At 36.5% G+C, this 22394-nt stretch overlaps 2 protein-coding genes and 1 long non-coding RNA gene across 3 annotated transcripts; 2 read left to right on the top strand and 1 right to left on the bottom strand.

Annotated features, from left to right (window-relative positions):
* The first annotated feature begins 656 nt into the window (after positions 1–656).
* On the top strand, positions 657–5945 carry LOC117959427 (Golgi phosphoprotein 3-like). The gene is made up of 5 exons (XM_034896576.1): positions 657–1075; positions 1564–1695; positions 2006–2120; positions 2508–2668; positions 3552–5945. Exons 1-5 carry the CDS (start codon positions 869–871, stop codon positions 3813–3815), a joined length of 879 nt encoding a protein of 292 aa, XP_034752467.1. The 5' UTR covers positions 657–868; the 3' UTR covers positions 3816–5945.
* Positions 5946–6458: 513 nt separating this feature from the next.
* On the bottom strand, positions 6459–7655 carry LOC117959429. The gene is made up of 2 exons (XR_004659934.1): positions 7518–7655; positions 6459–7410 (listed from the first exon to the last, which is right to left on the bottom strand). It is a non-coding gene; the product is annotated as an uncharacterized LOC117959429 (long non-coding RNA).
* A 3074-nt stretch (positions 7656–10729) lies between these two features.
* On the top strand, positions 10730–22316 carry pstpip2 (proline-serine-threonine phosphatase interacting protein 2). The gene is made up of 14 exons (XM_034896575.1): positions 10730–10848; positions 11920–12020; positions 15545–15619; positions 16504–16538; positions 16659–16765; positions 16853–16915; positions 17515–17613; positions 18247–18292; positions 18477–18556; positions 18642–18740; positions 19784–19880; positions 20038–20122; positions 20246–20274; positions 21253–22316. The coding sequence occupies exons 1-14, from the start codon at positions 10816–10818 to the stop codon at positions 21306–21308; spliced, it is 1005 nt and encodes a 334-aa protein (XP_034752466.1). The 5' UTR covers positions 10730–10815; the 3' UTR covers positions 21309–22316.
* Positions 22317–22394: the final 78 nt, after the last annotated feature.

Here is a 22394-nt window from a genome sequence, read left to right as displayed (position 1 = left end):
AAATTTAAAATTAAAATAAACAAATTGTAGTTCTTACCAGTTTTTTTAAACTTTAAACCAGGGTAGTTTTACTGTCTTTTGCAATGCCTCTGTCCTTTTTTTTTTTTTTAAGAATGCCCTGTTTTTTAAACACACACAGTTGCACACATTTACACCAAGATGCCTGGTCTATTTATCAAGAGTCTTGCTTGATGAGGGAGGTCACCATTATATTGCAAGAGGTAAATTAACAAGTTGTAGTTACTTAATTGCAGAAAATCAGAAACATAAGAACATTTAGATAAACGTCCTACACTCAATCCTTAAGGCTGCTAAGTCATATTTAAGTAAATGCCATTCTTCTCAGCTCACAGTTTATGTTTTTAAACTCTTGTATGAGCTGTGCTGTGTTTTTAAAACACTTATAAACTGGTAGGACAATTTTGTGATTGGGGAAGGTATAATTTTCACTTTTTACATACAACCACTGTTCAAATTTTTTTAACATTATAACAAATACATATTTATAATATTAATTGTATGCAATTAGGTATTCATAACAGTATGTCATAACTGTTAACTGTCCGATTTACAGTATTTCCAATAGCACTTGAAGGCAACAGGAGAGATGCGTTCACTGGTCAGCCTATAGACCGTACAGTCTATGGTTCAGCCCAAAGTCTACGTCACTGCCACCATGTTGGATCAGGAAGTGGGTAGAGCCGAAGCAGGAATCCCAAGCTGAGCTTAACGTCAACGGCAGTGTTTATACAATCGGTCGACCGTTTCACCGTTCTCACCTTTAACATTCAGGTTACATGCTGCGTGGCTTTCTGGCTGGTCGAGGTAGGCGCTTTTCTTCGGATTTGATCGTTTTGCAGCACCAGCTATGGCCTCGACTGTCACGCAGAGAACCTCGGGCCTCGTCCAGCGGAGGACCGAGGCCATTCGCAGCGCCGCCGTCGACAGGGAGTCCGACGGAGAGGAGGACGAGGCGCGCCGCGAGGAAGAGGAGGACGACGACAAGGGGGACTCGAAGGAAACAAGGCTCACACTGATGGAGGAGGTGTTGCTATTGGGCCTCAAGGATCGAGAGGTGAGCGCTGTCTTTAATCCGTCACCAAGGCTAGCTAACGTTATCGTTAGTTCACCCAACAATTGCTAACACAATGTTTACGTTGCGTCACCATTGGTGTTTGCAAATGTCAACAAAGTTAACAGCGGTGAGATAGTTAATGTCTCCCAGATTGGTAGTTGCAAGTGTCCGGGTATGGCTGTTTCATGTGGTTAGCATAAATGTATGTCAAGTATCTTGTGTTTAACCAAATGCGCCGTACACATATCTGACGTTATCTTATTTTATTGCTGCATTATGGTGTTGCTCGTAAGACGATTTGCTAAACGAAAACAATTATCCAACGTTAAGTGACTTACTCTCCACGTAGTTTGCGTTACCTGGACAGTTTTCTTGACTACTTGCCAGCAGCGACGTGACTACTTTTCAACCTGGAAGTACTCTTACCAGATACACGTCAGCTAAGTAAACAAGCACTATACTTCGACGTTTTTCCCTCCTCCACCCAGGGCTACACGTCTTTCTGGAACGACTGCATTTCCTCCGGCCTTCGCGGGTGTATGCTGGTCGAGCTGGCCCTCAGAGGGAGGTTACAGCTGGAGGCCTGCGGTGTGAGGAGGAAAAGCCTGCTCTCGAGGAAGGTGAGAACTATTGGTGATGTAACAGGTGTTCAAAGAAAAGTGAAGCACAAGCCTGTGTTCTGCCTACCCTGTCAAGATGTTGTTATATGGTACAAGACACTTGATACCCTTCAATGTTATTTCAGTGAGCAGAGGGATTAATTTCTTCTGTAGAAAAGCACACACTGTATCAGAGTGTGCGTGTAGTGGTTCCTGTTCACGCATGTGAGTGTGTAGGTGTAACTGAGACTGATTAACATCATCCTTAACGTAATTCTTGTTCACATATGTCTCCTTTTTTGTTGACATATGTCTCCTTTTGTTTGCAAAGGTGATCTGCAAGTCAGATGCCCCAACAGGAGATGTGCTACTGGACGAGGCCTTGAAGCACATCAAAGAAACCCAGCCTCCAGAGACTGTCCAGAGCTGGATAGAGCTGCTGAGTGGTGAGATAAAACATATCAAGTTTGCTAACCAAACCTTCCAATAATCTGGTGTTATGTCCAAGTTGTCAATAATCTGGTGTTATGTCTGAGTTGTCAGTATACCATAGAATAGAATGTCTTTATTGTCATTATACACGTGCAATACCTGTGCAACGAGATTGATTCATGATTCAAATTGTGCATCATTTGAAAAAGAAATGTCCAATGATAATGTCATAGTTTATAGGGATTGTCATAAACAACACCAAAACAAATTTAATAAAAAGCTGGAAGCAGCAACATTTACAATTTAAAAATTAGCCAATTTGAGACACTTCAGATATAAAAAGAAAAATGACATTGACTGTGTCAGTGTGTTTCCATAATGGATCTCATGCTGTTCATTAGGAGAAACCTGGAATCCCCTGAAGCTGCACTACCAGCTGAGAAACGTTAGAGAACGTCTGGCAAAAAACCTGGTAGAGAAAGGTGTCCTCACCACAGAGAAACAGAACTTCTTGCTTTTTGACATGACCACACATCCGCTCACTAACAACACCATAAAACAGGTAAGGTGTGTGGATGTTCAGGGACTCTTTTGTTGTGTAGTCAAGTTGATAAAGCTTTACAAGTAATGGAATTACAATGGCTGAAATTAGTGTCATTGGAGACTCTTGACTGAGAGGTAAAGACTTCATGCCATACACAGTGTTTTATGCTCGGATGCAAGCATTCTGCTTTTATGAGAGTGGGGGTAACAGTCACAGTTCAGCTTAACTGCTTGCAGGTTTGACCTGCACTTGCATTGTACCAACTACATTGGATACTGCTAAAGTCCAATTAAAATTAAAGTGCATGTTTTGTATGCTACAGAATACATACCTGCTTAGGTAGCTTAGGGTATAAAGATCGGTAATAGGGCTTGGCAATATGGCAAAACATTTTCTATCCCGATATATAGGTTATGTTAGGTCTCAATAATGATATACATCATCATATAGGATGTTTTCGAGTAATTCAATAAATAAATAAATAGTCTATATGAAATAACCACACGGTAGAGCCTAATTTTGTATACTCCTGTGTAAATTAAATACACGACAAAGGAATGAATATTTTCTCACTTTATTATAATTTTGAGTGCAAAATGAACATAACTAGCAAGGCTCAGAATGTAAAGCGTTGTCCAAGTGACGCATAAATTGCTGTATCGCAGTTTGACATTGCGATAGAAACTATACAGAAAAATATATACAGTTGACATTTTGAATGATTTTGACAATATATACTGTAACATCGCCATCGGGTAGCAATAATCAATGCATTATATAACGTTTGTTTAAAAACTCAAGTGTAGAAATGGAAAGCTGTTATTCTAGTTCTTTCACCTAGTTGAATGTACAGTATGTAATGCATGTGACGGCATTAAACACATAATACAATTGCCTACAGCGCCTCGTTAAGAAGGTCCAGGAGTCCGTTTTGGAGAAGTGGGTCAACGATCCCCACCGCATGGACAAGCGTGTACTGGCCCTGATCCTTCTGGCCCACTCATCCGACGTTCTTGAGAATGCCTTTGCCCCACTTCAAGACGACCAGTACGACCTAGCCATGAAGAGAGTCCACACTCTGCTGGAGCTGGAGCCGGAGAAAGAGAGCACAAAGCCCAACGTCAACGAACTTATGTGGGCTGTTGTGGCTGCATTTACTAAATGAAAACACCTGTACGAGGGACTGGAAGATCTGGCTATGGTCTTTGTTATTTAATTGGTTGAAGGACTTCACTTATTGAGACAGACTTCACTTTAATGAGACAATCTTTTTTGGTTGGGGAGCCTTTTTGTACATCTGTTCCGGATGACATTTTTGGTGGCAGTCCATATTAACCCATTGCAGTCTAATTGGTGGTGGGCTTCACCAAATAACATTTGGTTGGTTGGAACAGTCCCTTAATGAAAAAAGACTGGCTACTTTCACACAATAAGGTATATTATCTGCTGCTGCAAGGCTGGATATGCTTGTCAACACTACGAACAGATGGGTTACTGTTAATGTTAGATGACATCGGAAAAGAACAGAGCAGGTAGCAGCAGTAGTCATGGTGAATATGAAGATTTTGACTGGGGCCAAGTTTACCTTCTTCGCTATGAAAACATCATCTCTACATTACCACAAGATCGGGCCAGAATCAAATCCTGGTCTTGTCTCCATACTCTCCCACATGCTTATGCAAGGATAAAGGATAGCAAGTCACACTGCTACTGATGCTCTTTGCACTCATGCAGGTTTACTGCTTCCCCCTATTCATTCCCACTTGTGGCGGGAGTACATGCTTTAGGGTTACTGTTAGAATAGACTACCTGAACGTTTTACTGAGTCACTTTGTCTTCTCATTAAATTTCATAAAATGTCCTGCTTTCTTCGTCATTGCATTTTGAGGAATAATGGAGGACACAAACACTTGATTGCCCGCATAATTACGAGCGAGCCGGGTAATTTGGCCCTCATAGCTTCTGACCTATATGAAGAATTATACTTTGAGTCTAATTAAACTGTCTTTTAGTTGCAATGGCTCCATTCTGTGTTCTTAGAATGAGACTAGTCTTCCATTTCTATTTATGTTGCTAATCGATGCTTGGAGAAAAAAGAGAAAAGATCTCACTTATTTTGTCTATGACTATTGATCTTTACGAATACTTTAAAATCATTCCTCTGGACATGTAAAAAAAAATCTGCTCCTATTTTTAAGTGGGAATTGAGATCTAAAAACAAACGGCGATCAAATCCCTTGTGATTTGGATCGCAGTAAACAGCCTACACAAGAGTTCAGTTCCGAAAATGTTAAAGGGTCGGTTCACCCAAATTATTTTTTTAAAAACATTCTCATTTATCATTAGTGGTGTCTACTCATGGAGGTAGTTTTGGTTTTATTTAGGTTTTGAAATGTCCCAGAGATATTTGCCCCTATCTTAAGACAACAATGTGTAAATGGCATTTCCTTTTAAGATGCTCATCAGCAGTAAAGATTCAGAAGCAACATCTCTGCTGGAGTTTACCACTAATCTAGAATCTTGGCAGTAAACAGTTTTTCTTAGAACTACTTTACACTAAAGAGATTGCCTCTATAAAATCTGATAACCGCACAACCTGAGGATTCACTACATACCAAACAGAAGTAATGAGACAGTGTGTTATGAACCGACTTTTTTTTTTTAAAGTGTCAATCATACGTTGTATCTCTGTTTGTATGTCATGTCATACTTAGGTGTATTTCTGTCTGATAGGCCCATGCGGGGCATGTTATATTTTTTTCCTACATGCAGATGATGGTTAGTTTACTTGGACCCCAGATGAGTCGTCTGAAGACTGAAACAACAACAACTGAAACAAAAACATTCAAAAAAACAATATTCAATCTAATCTTGGAATAAAATCGGTTTCCAGTGATGATTCAGTGCAGATCTGGGAATGCTTCTATTTCAATATAAATGGACGACTGTAAACATTCTAACGTCTGAGTGTGATCTCCGTGTGAAGTTACATTACCTATTGTTTTACGGCATACTTCTAGTTCTGTCTTTTTTTTTTTATACCAACAAAATACCAATAGGTATGAAGAACTGCTGAGATTTATTTAGAGCAAAGATACCATGCATGCTATTGGTGGAGGGCTTGGATACTTGTGGATGTAGCTAAAGAGAAAAGGCTTGTATGTAATTAGTGATTTTACGTGTATGATCTAATGGAATTCAATGAAAGGGATCTTCTCTCCTATCCTCTATAATTCTGTATGCTTTTGTATTACCACACAAAATAAAGTAAGGATCCTTTAAGTGCCTGAATTTAGCACTGTTTTGCTGTTGTTTTTATTCTTATCTGTTTGATTTAGTTTTTCTCCCATTCCATCTGTTAAATAGTCCCATTAAAGATCATACACAGTTGTACAAATAATGTAAGGTGCTTAGGATGATGCAGCTTTATCAGATTCATGAAATAATGGATTAGCCAATTGACTGAAAAGTAGCAATTTTGATAATTGTTTACTTGTGTAAGTAATTTAAGCAAAAGTTGCAGCCTTGTGTTTTTTTTAATATGAGGATTTGCTGCTTTATATATCACTGTAAACTGAATATGTTTAGGCTTTTGACTGTTAATTGGCAAAGACATTACCTTCAGATTTGGGAAGTTATGACGAATATTTATCACTAAAGGATTAATTGGAGAAATAATCTACAGATTAGAGGAATAAAAATGTCTAGAGGAGCGTTTCCGGGACTCAACTTGTTTGTTTAAGGTGCTCTTTGGATGGGACAATCATATATAGCAAAACTCAGGAAAAATCAAAATTACTCTAACTGGAAGAATCAAAAAGCCTCTATTGTTATGGCTTAGTCATCTTAAACCTTAAAAAACAACTCTGACGTGTTTTGGCACACAAGCCTTCATTAGGGAATCAACAGGATTGACTCCTTTAGGGGTTTTCAGATGACTAAGCCATAACAATGAAGGCTTTTTGATTTATCAAGTGAAAGTGCTTTGGATTATTTCCTGAGTTTTGCTAAAGGAATTGTTTGATATTTTAGGAAAAATCTGTATTCACTAGTATCTTCCCATCTAACTCACAGCCGGAAAGCAAATAAGCATATTTGCTAAAATGCCAACTATTCCTTTAAATTGTCTTATATTCACTGGCATTCACCACTATAAAACACACAACCAGATTCTAGACTTATTGAATATGAATCTTTAATAAGAAACCCATTAATTACCTCCCATTTACAAAGAAGTCTTGAGTTGATAAGTAACTACATCTCAATTCTTCAGTTATCATACATGTGACAGGCTGATCGAGCATAACATTCACACATGTCCATGTTTACAGAAGTATGTAGCCTATACATGTGATAATAATCAGCATCTTTCAGCAGATAACTTCCATTCAGATAGTCCACTTTGGTTCCAGTCACCCATGGCTCTGAATCGGTGGATCAACAGCATCCCTTTTTTTTTTTTAAACATGTGTCCATGTCTTCATCAGGGTATTTCCAGGAGCTTACATCCCACTTGAGGGCCCCCATTTAGCCTCCAGTGATGAGTCCGTATCCAAGACTCTTCAGCTTTTGCTCTGAATGCTATCCAGTTAAGCAAAATCCAATTCCTCTTTCATGTACTTTGACGAACATGTCTCACTTGATTTTAGAAACAGTCTCATAGTTCTTGATCAGTATTTCCAGCAGTTTGTATCTCCAGTGAAGTCCATCTCCAACTTGACGTAGCTGATATGCGCAGGCATTAATTGTGACTGCGAGATCTGTGGGCAAAAGACGCATAGATTGAGTATTCATGATCTAACACATGTATAAATCAATGAAGCTTCATTAAAACAAGGTTAGGCTTAATCAAATCTTAGACACTCACCGTGGCTCTCCATTTTTAGAGTGCTTCTTCTGCCTGTTCAGAAATGAGAAGAGAAGCTTTAAAGATTCAGTTTTTCTTTCCCCTCGGTGCTTACAAAGCTGTGCAGTTGTGGCTTGACAAGAAGGAACAGGTTTAAACTATTGATAGCGGGCAGGGCTTAAATACTGCTGGGTGACGCACATTTATGGCCGAGGAATCCCCGTCAGCTATGGCCAAGTTCCTCCTACTTTTGTAACTTCTCCATAGTGTTATGAGGCGTCTCCTTTAATCAGTAGTATTGCACAAACATGTACCTGTTCCACTACTGTAGTACATAACACAATAACACATACCTGTTTTGCTTTTGCCAGACTGTTGGTGTTTGTAATAGTTTTGATCAACAAACATGCTGATGTGAGCACATGTAAAAAATAATATGATGAAGTAATTTGTCCATTTTAGAAGATTAATTAAACATACATTAAAAATATACAAGGTATTGAATGGGGTAAGTAACTTTGTATAGAATGTAAAACAACTTGTGTGTGTGTCAATGCGTCATATGAAGCATGAGTTCAACACAACAGGGCTGAATTTAAAGAACAAGCTCATGCGTATGTGATCCCACCATAAAGATTTATTGTGTGAAAAGGATTTCAATGTACAACAACATTTGTAATTAGCTGATAGCGATGAGACATTTAGACACAGTGGTTGTTGTTTAGAATGTAGTGTCACTTCTAGAAATCATATAAACAGAAACACTAGATATTCAAATGAACCACCATGGCATGCGAGCAATAGACAGTGTTTATTTTACATTTAAAAAGGCTATAATACAACTGTAGAAAATTAGAACAACATCACAGAGGGCAACTTTCATTGACTGCATTCAGTCAACATCAAAGAGGCATTTCATGGAACCAGCACAGCCTCTAATTAAGTTACACACACCAGAGTGGTGACTTGAATACAGCATGAGCTACCTTTAAGGGTTGTAATTTATAACTATATGTATACATATACTACATATACTGCTGGGGAAGGGTATGTTGTAGTGAGGAAATGCATTGCAAATTACTCAAACTTGTATGATTCTCTTCAAAAAAGGATACGTCATAAAGTCTCAATACTCTGCTCAGCGCATGCATCATGAACATGTTGAAGCTTGCCTCAATCTCTTCCTGTCTGTAGAACTAGGGAAGTACCCAGGGAATTTCAGTCAGGTGATCTGAGCACTGGTGGCTGAATAACAGTAACATAACTTACTTCTATGTAAGGAGAAGTGAAGTACAACTGAAAGTTGGGAAAGGAACAAAAACTTAAACAGAAATTATTCATCAAAATGTGAGGGAAATAAAGTGATATTCAGATCACATCCCTCAAGTAAATGTACCATTACTCCTTTACAAGGACAAATACAAAAGAATTATCAGAATGTAAATCAAATGTACCTAAAAAGTATCAAAAGTATTTTTTTTCTGCAGAAACATGGCCACTGTAACTGATATTTAAGTTTTGCAATGTTGGTAATACTGATGCATACGTGCATTTTACTGCCAACGACATCTGAAATGCAACAAGAAGCACAAAGTATTATTTTTGTGTGAGGTGTCACAAACCAAAAAAAGATTGTGAACCACTGGTTTAATCTTTAACATTGCATGTGCTTCATAAGTTTACAGTGTGTATAAATGTATGTAAAAATAGCTTGAAAAGTGACCAATAACTATGAGCTGTCAGATACATGTTGTGGAATAAAAAGTTAATTTTTTCCAATATAATAAAGTAGCGGAGTAGAAGAAAATGAAAATACTCAAGTACAAGAAAACTGCACTTAAGCACATAGTTCTTCTAAAGGGCATAATGATAACATGGAAGGCGCAGACCTCACCGCTGATAACAGCGTTGTAAAACGTCTTGTCCTCACAGGTTTTCTTTTTTATTGTCACACCGTGAAGGTACTGGGAAAAGAGACAAAGAAAGAGGGTGTTTTCAAAATAAAAGTACTACAAACATGCTTATCAGAGTTACTGTACCTACGTAATGTACATGTGAGCAATATACAGTGTGTAAACAAACTATGTTGTTGTAAGGGAAATGTCTTGTGTTAGAAGTCTGGGAATACGTTATCTCAGGCCTCCTCGACTCTGTGACAGCGGGTCAGCTAAGCATGCGTGTGCGTGTGCATGTGCGTGTGTGTGTGTGTGTGTGTTTATGGGAGAATGAAAAAAACAAATTTTAAAACGTTAAAACTAAAAGTTTTTTTAAGTTTTACACTTAACAGATTTGAAAGGTTATTTTGAACTGGCATGTTCCTGATGTGAGTGGGTAACATGTAAATTATATAGGCACACGGCTCCTTTAAGGGCATAAAATATTTAATGAAAAAGATTGTGTATTAAAGTTTTCAATGACACTTTCAGAATCAAATTGCAAAAACAAAAAAACATAAAGGAGCCACTACAGGCAATACACGCTATACCAATAATAACATTTGCATATTAAGTCTAAAAAACAAAAAAATGTCTTTTGGTTGAGGCACATTTTCAATGCAGTACTTGTAATGGAGTAGCTCTATAGTTTGGGATTGGTACTTTTACTTGAGTAAATCATTTAAATACTTATTCACCCTTGAGCATATTCCATTCTATTATATTTTGTGTACATACCTCCATTAATCACCAGATGGTAGCACACTCAAACTCAGTGTGAGAACTCTAAAATAGTTTAATTAAAAATACAGTCTTGTCAACTCAATTGTTTGAAATATAAATTCCTAGATAAAGTTTAAAATAAAAATAATAATAATAATAATAATAATAATAACAACAATAATAATAATAACAATAATAATAATACTAACAATAATATTAATAATAATAAGTAATTAAAATATTTCCTTGAATACAAAATAGTAACTATCGTTGTTTAGACCTCGGAAAGCACAGGAATAGTTCATGTAATATTTAGTTTAAATGCAGAATATGCTTTACAGGGTGTGTTCTATGCATTTTGAATTACACCTTTTTCAAATTATTGAGAAACTTTTTTTCTTATTTATCCATGCCTTTTTTCAGTTGAAGTCTCGATAGATATAAGGTGTTAGCTGACGTTGGGAGACACAGAACCATAGATATGAATAGAATCCTAATTGTTCTGTCTGTTTTATATCTATGGGCAGAACGTTTAGCTTCAATTTCATCACTGCGCATGCGTCACTGTTGCTTTAACAACCACACAGTGACATGTTAGTTCACACACTTTGAGTCAGCTAACAGACCCGTCGCTGCGCTGCTCGCCTGTTCATTTAACAGTTATGAAAAATCTCCATTTCAAGGATTTCTTCTGGGTGAGTTCCTAGTGCTGTGTTGAGTTTATTTAATAATTATTATTTTTAATAATATAAACAAGTTTAGTTGAAAAAAACGTAAAGCTGCCTTGTGTGCGAGGATGTGTTTAGCTAAGTAAGTAACTTGCAGCTAATTTCTCTGTTTCACTGTAGTTGGACCTCATCAAAGGTTACGGTTCCCAGCTGGTGATTTACACATTCAGTGGTGGAAGAAGTATTTAGATACTTTACTTAAGTAAAAATACTAACCTTTACTACACTGTTTTATATTATTTTATCGGATTATTATGAATGGTGCATTACTAATGTAAATTGCATTACATTGTATTGTAGTTGGTTGAGGTGGCACACATTTTAATCTACTTTATATACTGTTGGTAGTTCAGTCTATAGTAATGCATCAATATTTAATAAACAGATCATATGTTTTGGATGTCAAATATAAACCTGAAAAGTATCTAATAACTATATCTGTCAGATCTAATGTAGTGGAATAAAAAGTACACTATTCCCCATGAAATGTGTGAAGTAAAAGTATAAAGTAGTAATGAAAATACTCAAGTAGAGGAAGTACCTCAAATAAGTACAGTACTACTAAGTACTAAGTAAAAGTTGTAAGTTACATTCCACCACTTGCTTTATTAAAAAGTAAATGTACTTCATATACTCTTGTATTGTTGAATTAGTAATACAGTTAAGTAAGACATGGCTTCATATCTTTTATAAATAAAAGAAAAAGAAGAAAGTCAATAACCCGCTGATTTTGACATCTATCTGGTGGGGATAATTATAGGCTATTACCCTCGGCTTACCTAAATCATGGAGAAGTACAATTCAAAACATCAATTTACATCTCTGTGTCAAAGTGTTTATTTATGTCTGCATGTAGCGTTGTCTTGGGAAACTTCATTGTGAGAATTCAGGCAGTGGTAGTTGAGTGGGATAATAGCAGCTAGACCTGAGGTCTGAACTAGACATACTGTATATTCTAAACAAATAACCTCAACTGTACTACAATTTCTAAAACCAAAGAAGATGAACATAATTAAATATTGTCCATGTTATTGACAGAACTCTGACCTGACCAGCACTGGTGGCTACGATACTCTCATCCAGTATCTCAATGATGGCAAGAGGACATGCAAGGAGGTGGAGGACTTCATGAAGGCCAGGTAATGCCATGATCTATATCAGAATCAGCTTTACATAAGCTTTATATAAGGAATTTGAATCTGGTTTTAAATTGCTCTCAATATAAACACAAACACACATGCACGCATGCACACACACACACACACACACACACACACACACACACACACACACACACACACACACACACACACACTGAACAATTTACAGGGAGATAGCAATAGACTAAAAATAAAACAAGGGCAATAAAGCTGAACAGATAGTTCAAAATTAACATAGAACTATTATATACATACAAGTAGGTGGAAAATATGAGCGTATACATAAATATAAAAAGCAACAATGACCTGGATGTTCTGGATATTGTAAACATATACAAATAGTGCAAAGGAATACATATTATAAACTGCTAGATTACTTTGAATACTTGAAGTAGGTGGTCATGTATGTACAGTTATGATCCAAAATATGAGTTTGTATGTTAGTTCTTCTCTAGGCCAGTTTGACAAGATTGCACTCTAGCTCTAAATTACTGGCCAGCTATACTAGTTGTTATCATGTAATTAAATTGAAGCAAGCTGGATAGGCACAGTATAAGTTAAGGCTTCAGAGACAAACAGGTAACAAAACCATAGGCCCTGTTGGTTTAGTCAGAATCACAACTTTTGTTCAGGAGTGAATTAAAACGTTTTATAGCTTAACTTGGCATTTGCATGGTTTTTACAAAACCAGATGAAGAGATGGGTGTTACAATTACGAAAGAAAGCGGAAGAACAAATACTGTAGATGCCATGCTATGAATATGGTTTTGTCAGTGAGAAGGGTGGAGTAAATTATCAAGTATAAGACAAAAGAACATTTCAAGTGTAGTAGGTGGACATAGAGCAATCAAAGACCACAATGAAATAGGATTAAATGTCTCTTTGTGAGGCTGAAGTTACCTAAGAGTGCTCACTCAGATACAGCAGAAATCATTAAGGAGACTTGTTGGCAATAAGATAACACATGAGTGAAAGAGCATATGTATGGTATATATGGTTGCTTTGTAATATAGAGAGCCAAAGTCATGATCCTTCCAGTGGATAAGATGTTCGTAAATTTAAAAGACCAAAGAAAGTCTCAGTTAGCCGTAGGTTCGTCATAGTACCACTTAGTTTTGTGTGAAACCGCTCAGTGAACTACATCTCTCGTCTTACACAATTTACGTTACCTCACGCCAGCTCTGTTCCACAACACATGTAACGTTATCTTACCAGATGTGTTTTATCTAGTGAAGTGTTTTCAGAGGACAAGCAAAAGAACAAGCATGATCCGCTGCTTATTTTAGTAACGTTACATCCCCGGTAGGATACACACGGACGTCTTAGCTTCAGCGAGACGTCATCCACGCGACACTGAAGTGTGTAGTCTTTCTTATGAAGTATTCTTATATTTCAACAATTGAACAATAAACTGAGACTTTCTTTGGTTATATGTTTTAAGTTGTCATAAAAAAACATCATATTTGTAATCCATGGCTCAAGTCAAACGGGATCAAAAAAATATTTGCCTCTCCACGTTCACTCCCCTTTATATTGTTTTTAAGCATAGGACCAGGAAGTAGAAAGGCATGACTTTGGCACTCTGTTGTGTTAATTGTAACACTTTTTTTAGTGGTGCAGCCTTCTGCCAATTCAAGGAAACAGGATTAGTATTAGTGACAAATCATTTGCTTGCAATAACCTACAATCGGTCAATGTTTGATCAAATCAAACCTGCAATGACAGTAATAAAGGACAGAAACAGAAAGACTTTCTCCAAATGCACATTTTCACACACTTCCTACAGATCCCCTGGTAGAGCAGGCAGCCATATTTAGAGGATTACTCCTTGACACAGCAGCCTCAGGTTTGACTGGGACCTGCCGCCCTTAGCTGCCCCCTCTCGCTCCCCTTTCAAGTCTAAGCTGTCCCATCCAAATAAAGGTCACCCAACCAAACACATAATCTTTAAAAAAAAATAAGAAAAAATAATTTTCCTACTTTCAGATTGAATCTGCAGGCAAACCAGCATGTATTCCTGCACACTAATACATTGCAGTAGACCAGTGGAAATAATTATTCGTAAAAGAGGAACAGGAAACGGGTTTATGACTTACAGAACTGTAGCTCTCCGCCTTTCATAACCAATAATGTATTGTGGAAGCATCATATGGATACATTTTATAATCCAGTCATATCAAGTTTGACATTTGCATTTTCATTTCCTCCTTCTTTGGTTGATAATTCATTTGCCTTCTATCTCTTAGTAGCCAGTGGCATACATTTTATACGCTTGGATTACACTACAAGTGTAATAAAACATGCAGCTAAGGATAAAACTAAAAGGGGATACTACATCATAACATAACTGAATTTTTAAAACACACAAGATACAAGAGTTTCCAAAATACTGTAACACACACCCACAAAAAATCAACTGGACACATGCTTGAAGCATTATCTGGTGTGATGTAAGACAATTATAGAAATTAATTGAGGTGTATTTGTGGAAAAGTATGCATATCAATACGCATGGATACATTTGAACCAAAAAGTACACGGACATTTGCAGTTACGAAGAAAGCCCTTGTTGTGTATTCTGTATTTCAACTCATTTCAGTTTCTGTGGAGTTCTTTGTTTATTCAGAGTCAATAAAAAGATAAGGAATTTACATGATTAGAACTGGAATTAGTCCCAATAGTTATTTCCGGGTATCCTTGTTCTCCTGCCTTTCTATGAATGCATTACATTTACTACAACATACATGTGCAGTTGGTAAATGCTTACATTTCCACCTGTACTTGTGTAATGCCATGTAGTTCATGTATTTGAATACAAATGTAGTACTATTATGAATCCATATCTGTCAAGAAGTCCATTTCTTAAAGGGATACTTCAACATTCTACATTGCATGCAAATTCAAGGCTGTGTTTAATGTGATTACACCAAGCGCTAACCACTGCGTTAGCTTTACTTTACTAAATGTAGCCTGTTTTGTCTGTCGTTTTTATATAATGTTGATTTCATATATTTTGAATGTGTAACATTACTTGAGCCACGGTGGAACATTATTTTGTGTACATGGTTGAAATGATAATAATAATTATAATAATAAAACACATTTGACTTGAGTTGTATTAAATCGGTTTTCAGTAGACGTGTGTTGGGAGCGGACTTTTAGGGAAGCAAAGCACCTGCACTTGAAGTTGTTGTCTTTCATCCACATGAGCTAAAAATACATTTTCTAGAAGGCACCAACTTCTATTACATAAATGACCCAATTTAATAAGTATTCATCTTTCCAGCTGTGAAATATCACTTTAAAATGTCCAAAGGTCGATAACCAGTGATAACCAAGTTGTGTGTATATGTGCAAAAATAATATTAAAGCATTGCCTATCGCTGATGACATGTATATTATTATGCAATATATCAAACAAAGGCTTGCTCTGTTTGTTCTCTTTCTTTCTTTGTACGTTTGTCTGTATGCTGGGCTCATTAGTTTCTTTTTTTTCTTTTTAGGGCATCAATTGAAGAAAAGTACGCGAAAGATCTTCTTGGTTTGTCCAAGAAAGTGTGTGGACACAATGAGATGAAGTAAGCAACCTCTGTTGAGATGCTGTTATTATGTGTTTGACGATCTATTTAGAGCGAGCCTCAGAAAATGAAATGAATGAGCGTGTCACTGCAGGACTAACATTATTGTTAGTTTGGATGCAGAAATAGAGGGGGAAACTAGTCTATTCTCTAAGTGTGGGATCATTTGGTTTCACAAGGCAATAATCAAATGAGGATTGCATTATTTTGTTGCAATTTCTTAACAATGTTGTTTTTTCAGTCACATTTTGCGGGTCAGTGTCGACATGTTGATTCCGTGTGATCACGTCTAGTCACCAATCTGTCAGCAGTTGCATTTTCAGTGTGACTTTGTTTCTGCGGTTTCTGTTTCTGAAGAGGAAGAAAGATTAATGGGTGAGGTGGGGACAGGGAACATTTTATATTTTATTTTGATTGTCCTTACCATTAATTGTGCCCTGCATTCTTTTTTTACGTTATGATTACGTTCAGTAAATTGTGTGAATTCTTGAGGAAAGTTTTTGCAGGTCTTGAAAAGTCTGAAAAGCATGGAATTTCCTCTGTTAAAAGTTGACTTGGTTAATCTATCATTTTTTGCCACTTATTCTGGCCTAGGTTGCATTATTTTAATTAATTAAATTATTAGCTTGCCAGGAAGTTCTCCTGGTGTTCTGATATTGTACTGCTTTTTACACTGCCCCCTTGTGGGTCAAGTTCAAAAGGGAAGTTTCAATAAACTGCGGGCGCTTATAATGATTGCTTGATCATCCCTACTGGTTTTTGATCATTCTTCTTACTTTGGCAGTATGACCATCAAGTTTAGTAGATATTAAAGGGTCTTATGGATATAATGAAGTTGTGTACTTATGCACATTTTGTATTGATCTTTTCTTTTACTTTCTAAGCTCATTAAAACGATCCCTGGACTTTTTCAAATTACGTAAGTTCCTAACATTCTTTTTTTCATAATAACACCGCCTTTCACCCACCATTATTCACTTTTTGTTTGAGTCTATGTGTTCTGTGTAGCTCAGAATATAACCATGTTTTACCCTTGCAGAGACTGAACATGTGAGTCTATCACACTTACAAATGGCACAGAGCATGAGGGAGGAGGCCAAGAAACTGGAAGAATTCAAAGAAAAACAAAAAGAAGCGAGGAAAAAGGTTGGCGGTTTTATCAGCACTGTGATGCACCGAGGTGACCGCGCTACCTTTGCAAGTTGTTGACTAGAGACATCCTTGTCATTTTAGATAGAACAACAGATGGATGCTCTCCACAAACAGAAGTCCTCGGTGTTCAAGAAGACAATGGATGTAAGTAAAAAAAAATCAAAGTTAATTATTTACACCATGAAATAACATGAAATAAATTACTTCAAGGGCACTTTCAGACTTTCCCTTAAGAACATTTCAGTTTACTTTCCTTTTAATGTGTTATTCATAAGCTAAGTAACATGAAGAATTAATGACACAGCCTGACCAAGCCAGTCCTGCCAAGCCAATGCCACAGTACTTGTCTTAAAGTGGCAAAGGCTATTTTAGTCCTTTCCTGTTTCATGTCACAGGATTTTCAGTTTTGTTGTGAATACAGTGACAATACCTCTTATCCCTTCTTTGTTCTTCCTCTCTTGTGAGGGAAGTGTTTTGACCAGTTTGGTAATTGAATCACAGAGGTTCTTTTAATAATATTAAAATAATTGCCAAAAGAAGAAGTACTTGTCGTGCAGTATCCAAATGAAAATATAAATGTATTGTGGCAACAAAACAACTGGATGCCAGTAGCCCGAGGTAGGGGAAAAACTTGAATCTATAGACATACTTAGTGCAGCTCTGTTAGTGCTGCTGTTTTCCTTTACTTTCTTAAACTTTCTACAACATTTGTGGTGTTAAACAGTACAAACTGCTGTCCCCAGTCAAAGAAAACATATGAGCAGAAGTGCCGAGATAAAGAAGAAGCAGATCAGAACGTGAACCGAAACACCAACACCAACAACACCAAGCACATGGAGAAGGTAATGTTACAGGGAAATGCAGCTTTCTGAAGAAAGATTAATGTGCTATTACAAATGAGGAAATATAAACTTTGAACATTTATTTTCTACATTTTTTAATTAACATTAGGATTATTGGTTTGTGTTCATGTAAGAAAAGTGAAAATGTGAAACATTAACTGGTTTCCAGCTTCTCAGGTTTGATGATCAGCTCTGCAAACTTTCAAAGGGCATTTTAAAGACTAAATAGTCTAAATATTTTCCAATACTAATATGTTGGCCCAATAAAAGAAGATAGCAACACTACAAAGCTTATTTAAACATAGGAAGTTATGTTAAAACACTTCCAGAGCATTTTAATAATTTATTTTAAAAAAACAACAACAAAAAACAGAGTTTTAAAAAGAATGTACCAATATATTAGTGGCACTCAGATGAGTGCTATTTTGCAGATTTAGGTTTGACTATTGCTTCTGCACAATAGTCTTCGAACAATTACTGGGTTTATCTCTATGAGAGGCACCAATTGAATGTTCATATGACCTTATGCACATCTCATCTTGTCATTTCTGTATTTGTTACTTGTCATTTGTTAGCCTTAGACCCACTGTTAACGAATTTGTACTCATGTGTTCTTTATTCATCACCTTTCAGCTCTATTCTAAGGCACAGCAAGCAAAACAGAATTCAGAAGAAGCAGGTAAGTTTGCAAAAAGGACATCTTTGCCACATCATGCACTGGGAGCATTAGAGTTGGATGGACTGGACTGCATTCTGACACACCAGACCAGGCTGATTTTAAAATGGTTTAAGTGCTAATGATACTAAACACCACATGCAAGATTGTAGTGATTCAAATACTAATGTATGTGTTTGATTGGCAGACAGGTTATACCATCAGAATGTGATCACAGTGGGAAAGGTCAGAGATGAATGGTTGAAGGAACATGTCAAAGCCTGTGAGGTGAGACTGTTTGGTAAGATTTCAAAACACATGTAACTACATCATGTAAATGAGCTAAATGTTTCTGGTATGTTTTCCTTTACAGATGTTTGAGAAACAGGCAATGGAGCGAATTAACTTTCTGAGAAACACAGTCTGGACTCACCTCAACCAGCTTTCCCAGCAGTGTGTGACCAGTGATGAGGTGTGGCCCACAGTTGCAGTGACTCTAAAGCTGCTGTATTAAATATTAAACGGCAGTGGGTTATTTAAAATATCTATGGTTTGTTTTTAAAGCTTTACTTTACTAACTTTTTTATAATAATCAATGTCCGTTATATTCAAGCTATTCCCAAATAAGTTGATACAAAGCTAATTAAGGTTATCAGCTACACACAACTCTCTCTGTATTTCTCAGTATGGGTATGTTTAGAAAATAGTGTCGTCATGCAACTTTCGCACGCAGAAAATTGAGTGAAGATAAGATACCTCTTTTAAAGAGTCCATGTTTTTTTAATCCTCTGTATTCTCCTTGGCTACAAGCAACTGTGTGGAGGAGGGGTGGGGCGCGATCATGGAAGGCTTGTATCATGTGACTGCGCCGACAGTTTTGTTGTCATTACTTAGAATTCCTCATTGGGGAGACAGACACTATGCACTATAGCTTTAAGCTGTGAAGCAGTCATTGGACAGACACAGTTTGCAACTATCATAGTGTAGCATTTAGCAGCTAAAGAGACAGATATTTCCCTCAGTAGGTGGTGGAGACCAAAAACAGAACTACAAGAGAATGAATATCAAACTTACATCGTCATTTGAAAGAAATGATGTCAAATGACAGTCATAAAATGATACTCTGTATCTGCTGAATGTGTACAGCAAATAAGGAACAGTTTGAAACATGTTTAACATTTCAACTTTATAAGGTACTCTGATTTGATTGATGTTAGTGCAGTGTTTACAGCTTACAGACAGAGCAAAAGGAGAGTACATGTTGAACTTACATACATCAGGTGGACACAGGTGGAAATGTTACTTTAAATTAATGATAATGTTGCTAAGTAACTGCTAGATTTATAAACAGAATTTAGGTGATGATATGTCAGAGTTTTGGTTAATGCAAGTTTAAAATCATCTGCACATATATGCTGAATCATATACTAATACAAAGAGATTGCTTAAATGGACTCTGAACTTGTTTTTCCTGTGTGTGTGTGTGTGTGTGTGTGTGTGTGTGTGTGTGCACAGCTGTATGAGGAAGTGAGGAAGTCACTGGAACAGTGTGATGTCCAGGAAGATATTGAACACTTTGTAAACCTCAGGCAGACCGGTGAAAAACCCCCAAGTATGTTATAAAAAATTACTTTACAACACTGTGTCATTAAATATTAGCTAGTGTTGGAATGCACACATACATAGGAAAGTAGGTATCAAACAACACTAAATCATGCACAGTTTTATCAGTTGCCAGTATTTGAACAGTATCATTATGCCTCTAACAGGTCCAGTTACGTATGAGAACTTCTACAGTGGTCAAAGGTCTCCGTCCGTAGCTCCACCTTCTAGACTGCCTCCACCAATCACCAGGTAAACAAGAAAAGGCTGCCACCTGTCTGTTTATCCACATATGCTTCCATTTAGTATTTCAACCAGTTCTTTAACCACCTTTTCAGAACACTAACTGACTTAACTTGTTTTGTTAATTTTCAGGAGGGGCCCATTACCTGATCCAAATGACAGTAAGGGTGTAATAGTAATGTTTTTTATTTATTTTTATTTGAAGTACATTTACTCAAGTGCTGCACTACAATTACAGTTCAATTTAAAAATGTGGATATTCAGAGAAAAAACTTGGATATGTTCTGAGATTAAAGTGGTAAAGCCGGACTTTGAAGAGACATTGCTGTAAATTGGGCCTATTCAGTAGCAACCAACATACTGATTTGAATGAGGCAATTGTAATCATCAAAAACTAAATTCTTGACTTTATAATCTCAGAGAATATTCAAGGTTTGTTTCTCATAATGTTACAACTCGAGAATCTGAAATTCTGTGTTTTCCCCAGAATATGTCCCCATTCCCCTGGCTCTAATATACTATCATAGATAACTTTAGTTGCTTTGCAGAGTCAGATTATTAATACAACATATAATCAACTAATATATTCAGATATATTATTATAGATTAAACTTAAACCCATCAGTATATATTGTAGTTAAAATTAGGTACACCATTACCAGCTGCACTTTTAAAGTGAGGAACACATTAATGCATCAACTATACTTTTGGTTCTGTAGTTTTATTTTGCTGTCGATGCTTTTTTCCTTTTACTTCAGTAAATTTGTCAAATGCAGGACTTTTACTTGTAAAAGAGTACTGGTACTACACTGTGGTATTACTACTTTTTCTTAAGTAAAAGATCGGAGAACTTTTTTCCACCACTGCCTGAGTGTTGCTTGCTAGGATGTGTCGTTGAAGAAGCATGCTACTTATTGAACCTGAATACTTGGCTTTCATGGGAACACTCACCAACCTTTGTTACATGTTACTGTGTATTGATAATTATCACATTTACAACTTAAATATACTTGCAATGTATTTTAAACAAAAAGTATTTTCAGTCAAACTTGTGGCTTTATTATCAACTGGATGGCTTTTGCACACTTCTGCTTTTCATACCTAACCACCTTGTTGTTCGATCTTTGCTTTAATTGCAGATGATTCAATCTACTCAACGGTGCAGGACGCAGGGTACAGTGTTATCCAATACTAACACACAGATCTGCTGTAGAAGTTATTGTACATCATGTACAGCTCTGGAGCTTTGCAGTGGAAATTAAGCGTATATAAATCTCCTCACTAAGCCTCTCCATTTCCTGTAACAATTTACTAGATGGAAATGAGTAGTTGTAACTGTTGACATACATATTTTTAGGTATGGATGTGTGATATTGTAAATATGCCACAGTATACCACAAAACAGGAAACGTCATTATTTTTGTTCATTGGTTGTTTTTTTTTCAAATTAAATACGCTAAAATTAAGACTTTTGCTCAGTATTTGATGATAAACACATTCCGTAAAATTAGATGATAAAGGACAAGGTAATTACTGTACAAATTTAAGAAGTCTTTAATTCTGTCTAGATATAAAGGGTATTTATTGTGTTAAATTGTGTAAAGCTCTATCTTTCACAGAATTGCATTAGAATGTATCTTTAGTTTTGTATTTATTTTAGTTGATCTATATTTTTCTCAAACCTTTAATAGATATTAAAAAAGAAGATTGTCATCTGCTTACTTGTTTTCACTTCTTTTAAGATGTGAGAGTAGTATGTCAGCTGACAGGAGATGATGTAATTTGAAGGTTTTGCACACTCATTGATCTACAGTGTGCAGTATATGGATTACAAACTACAGACCCCGTTTCTTTCCATGAAAGTCCCGTTATTTTTCACTCAAAATGCCTCCTAACATTTTAAATCTTGCTAAGTTTATGTCCTGAACAATCATTTTCTATTGTAAGAAAGTCAGATTCGGTCTTATGCCCTTTATTGCCATTCAAATTATTTAAATGCACATGTATGATGATGACATACGATATGTTCTAAATACTTGAGCATTGTTGGAATTTCTGCACGTTGGTATTGCGTTATTTATTTCAACACATTTGTAAAAAAAATGCTACAAACTGTGACTAAGTATGAAACTGCATTTGTAAAGAGGCATTACATGGCATTTTACTGTGCAGCTGTCTGTAAATACAGTTACTGTTGTTCTCAGCACTTTAAGTATGAACGTTCCTCTATTCAGTAACAGTCTAACTAGGTTTTTAGTGTTTGGTGCCTGCATTCACACCT

This window comes from Etheostoma cragini, chromosome 16 (genome assembly GCF_013103735.1).
Source record: "Etheostoma cragini isolate CJK2018 chromosome 16, CSU_Ecrag_1.0, whole genome shotgun sequence".
Taxonomy (NCBI): domain Eukaryota; kingdom Metazoa; phylum Chordata; class Actinopteri; order Perciformes; family Percidae; genus Etheostoma; species Etheostoma cragini.
Note: the sequence above shows the minus strand (reverse complement) of the source record. Positions and strands in the feature narration are given on the sequence as shown.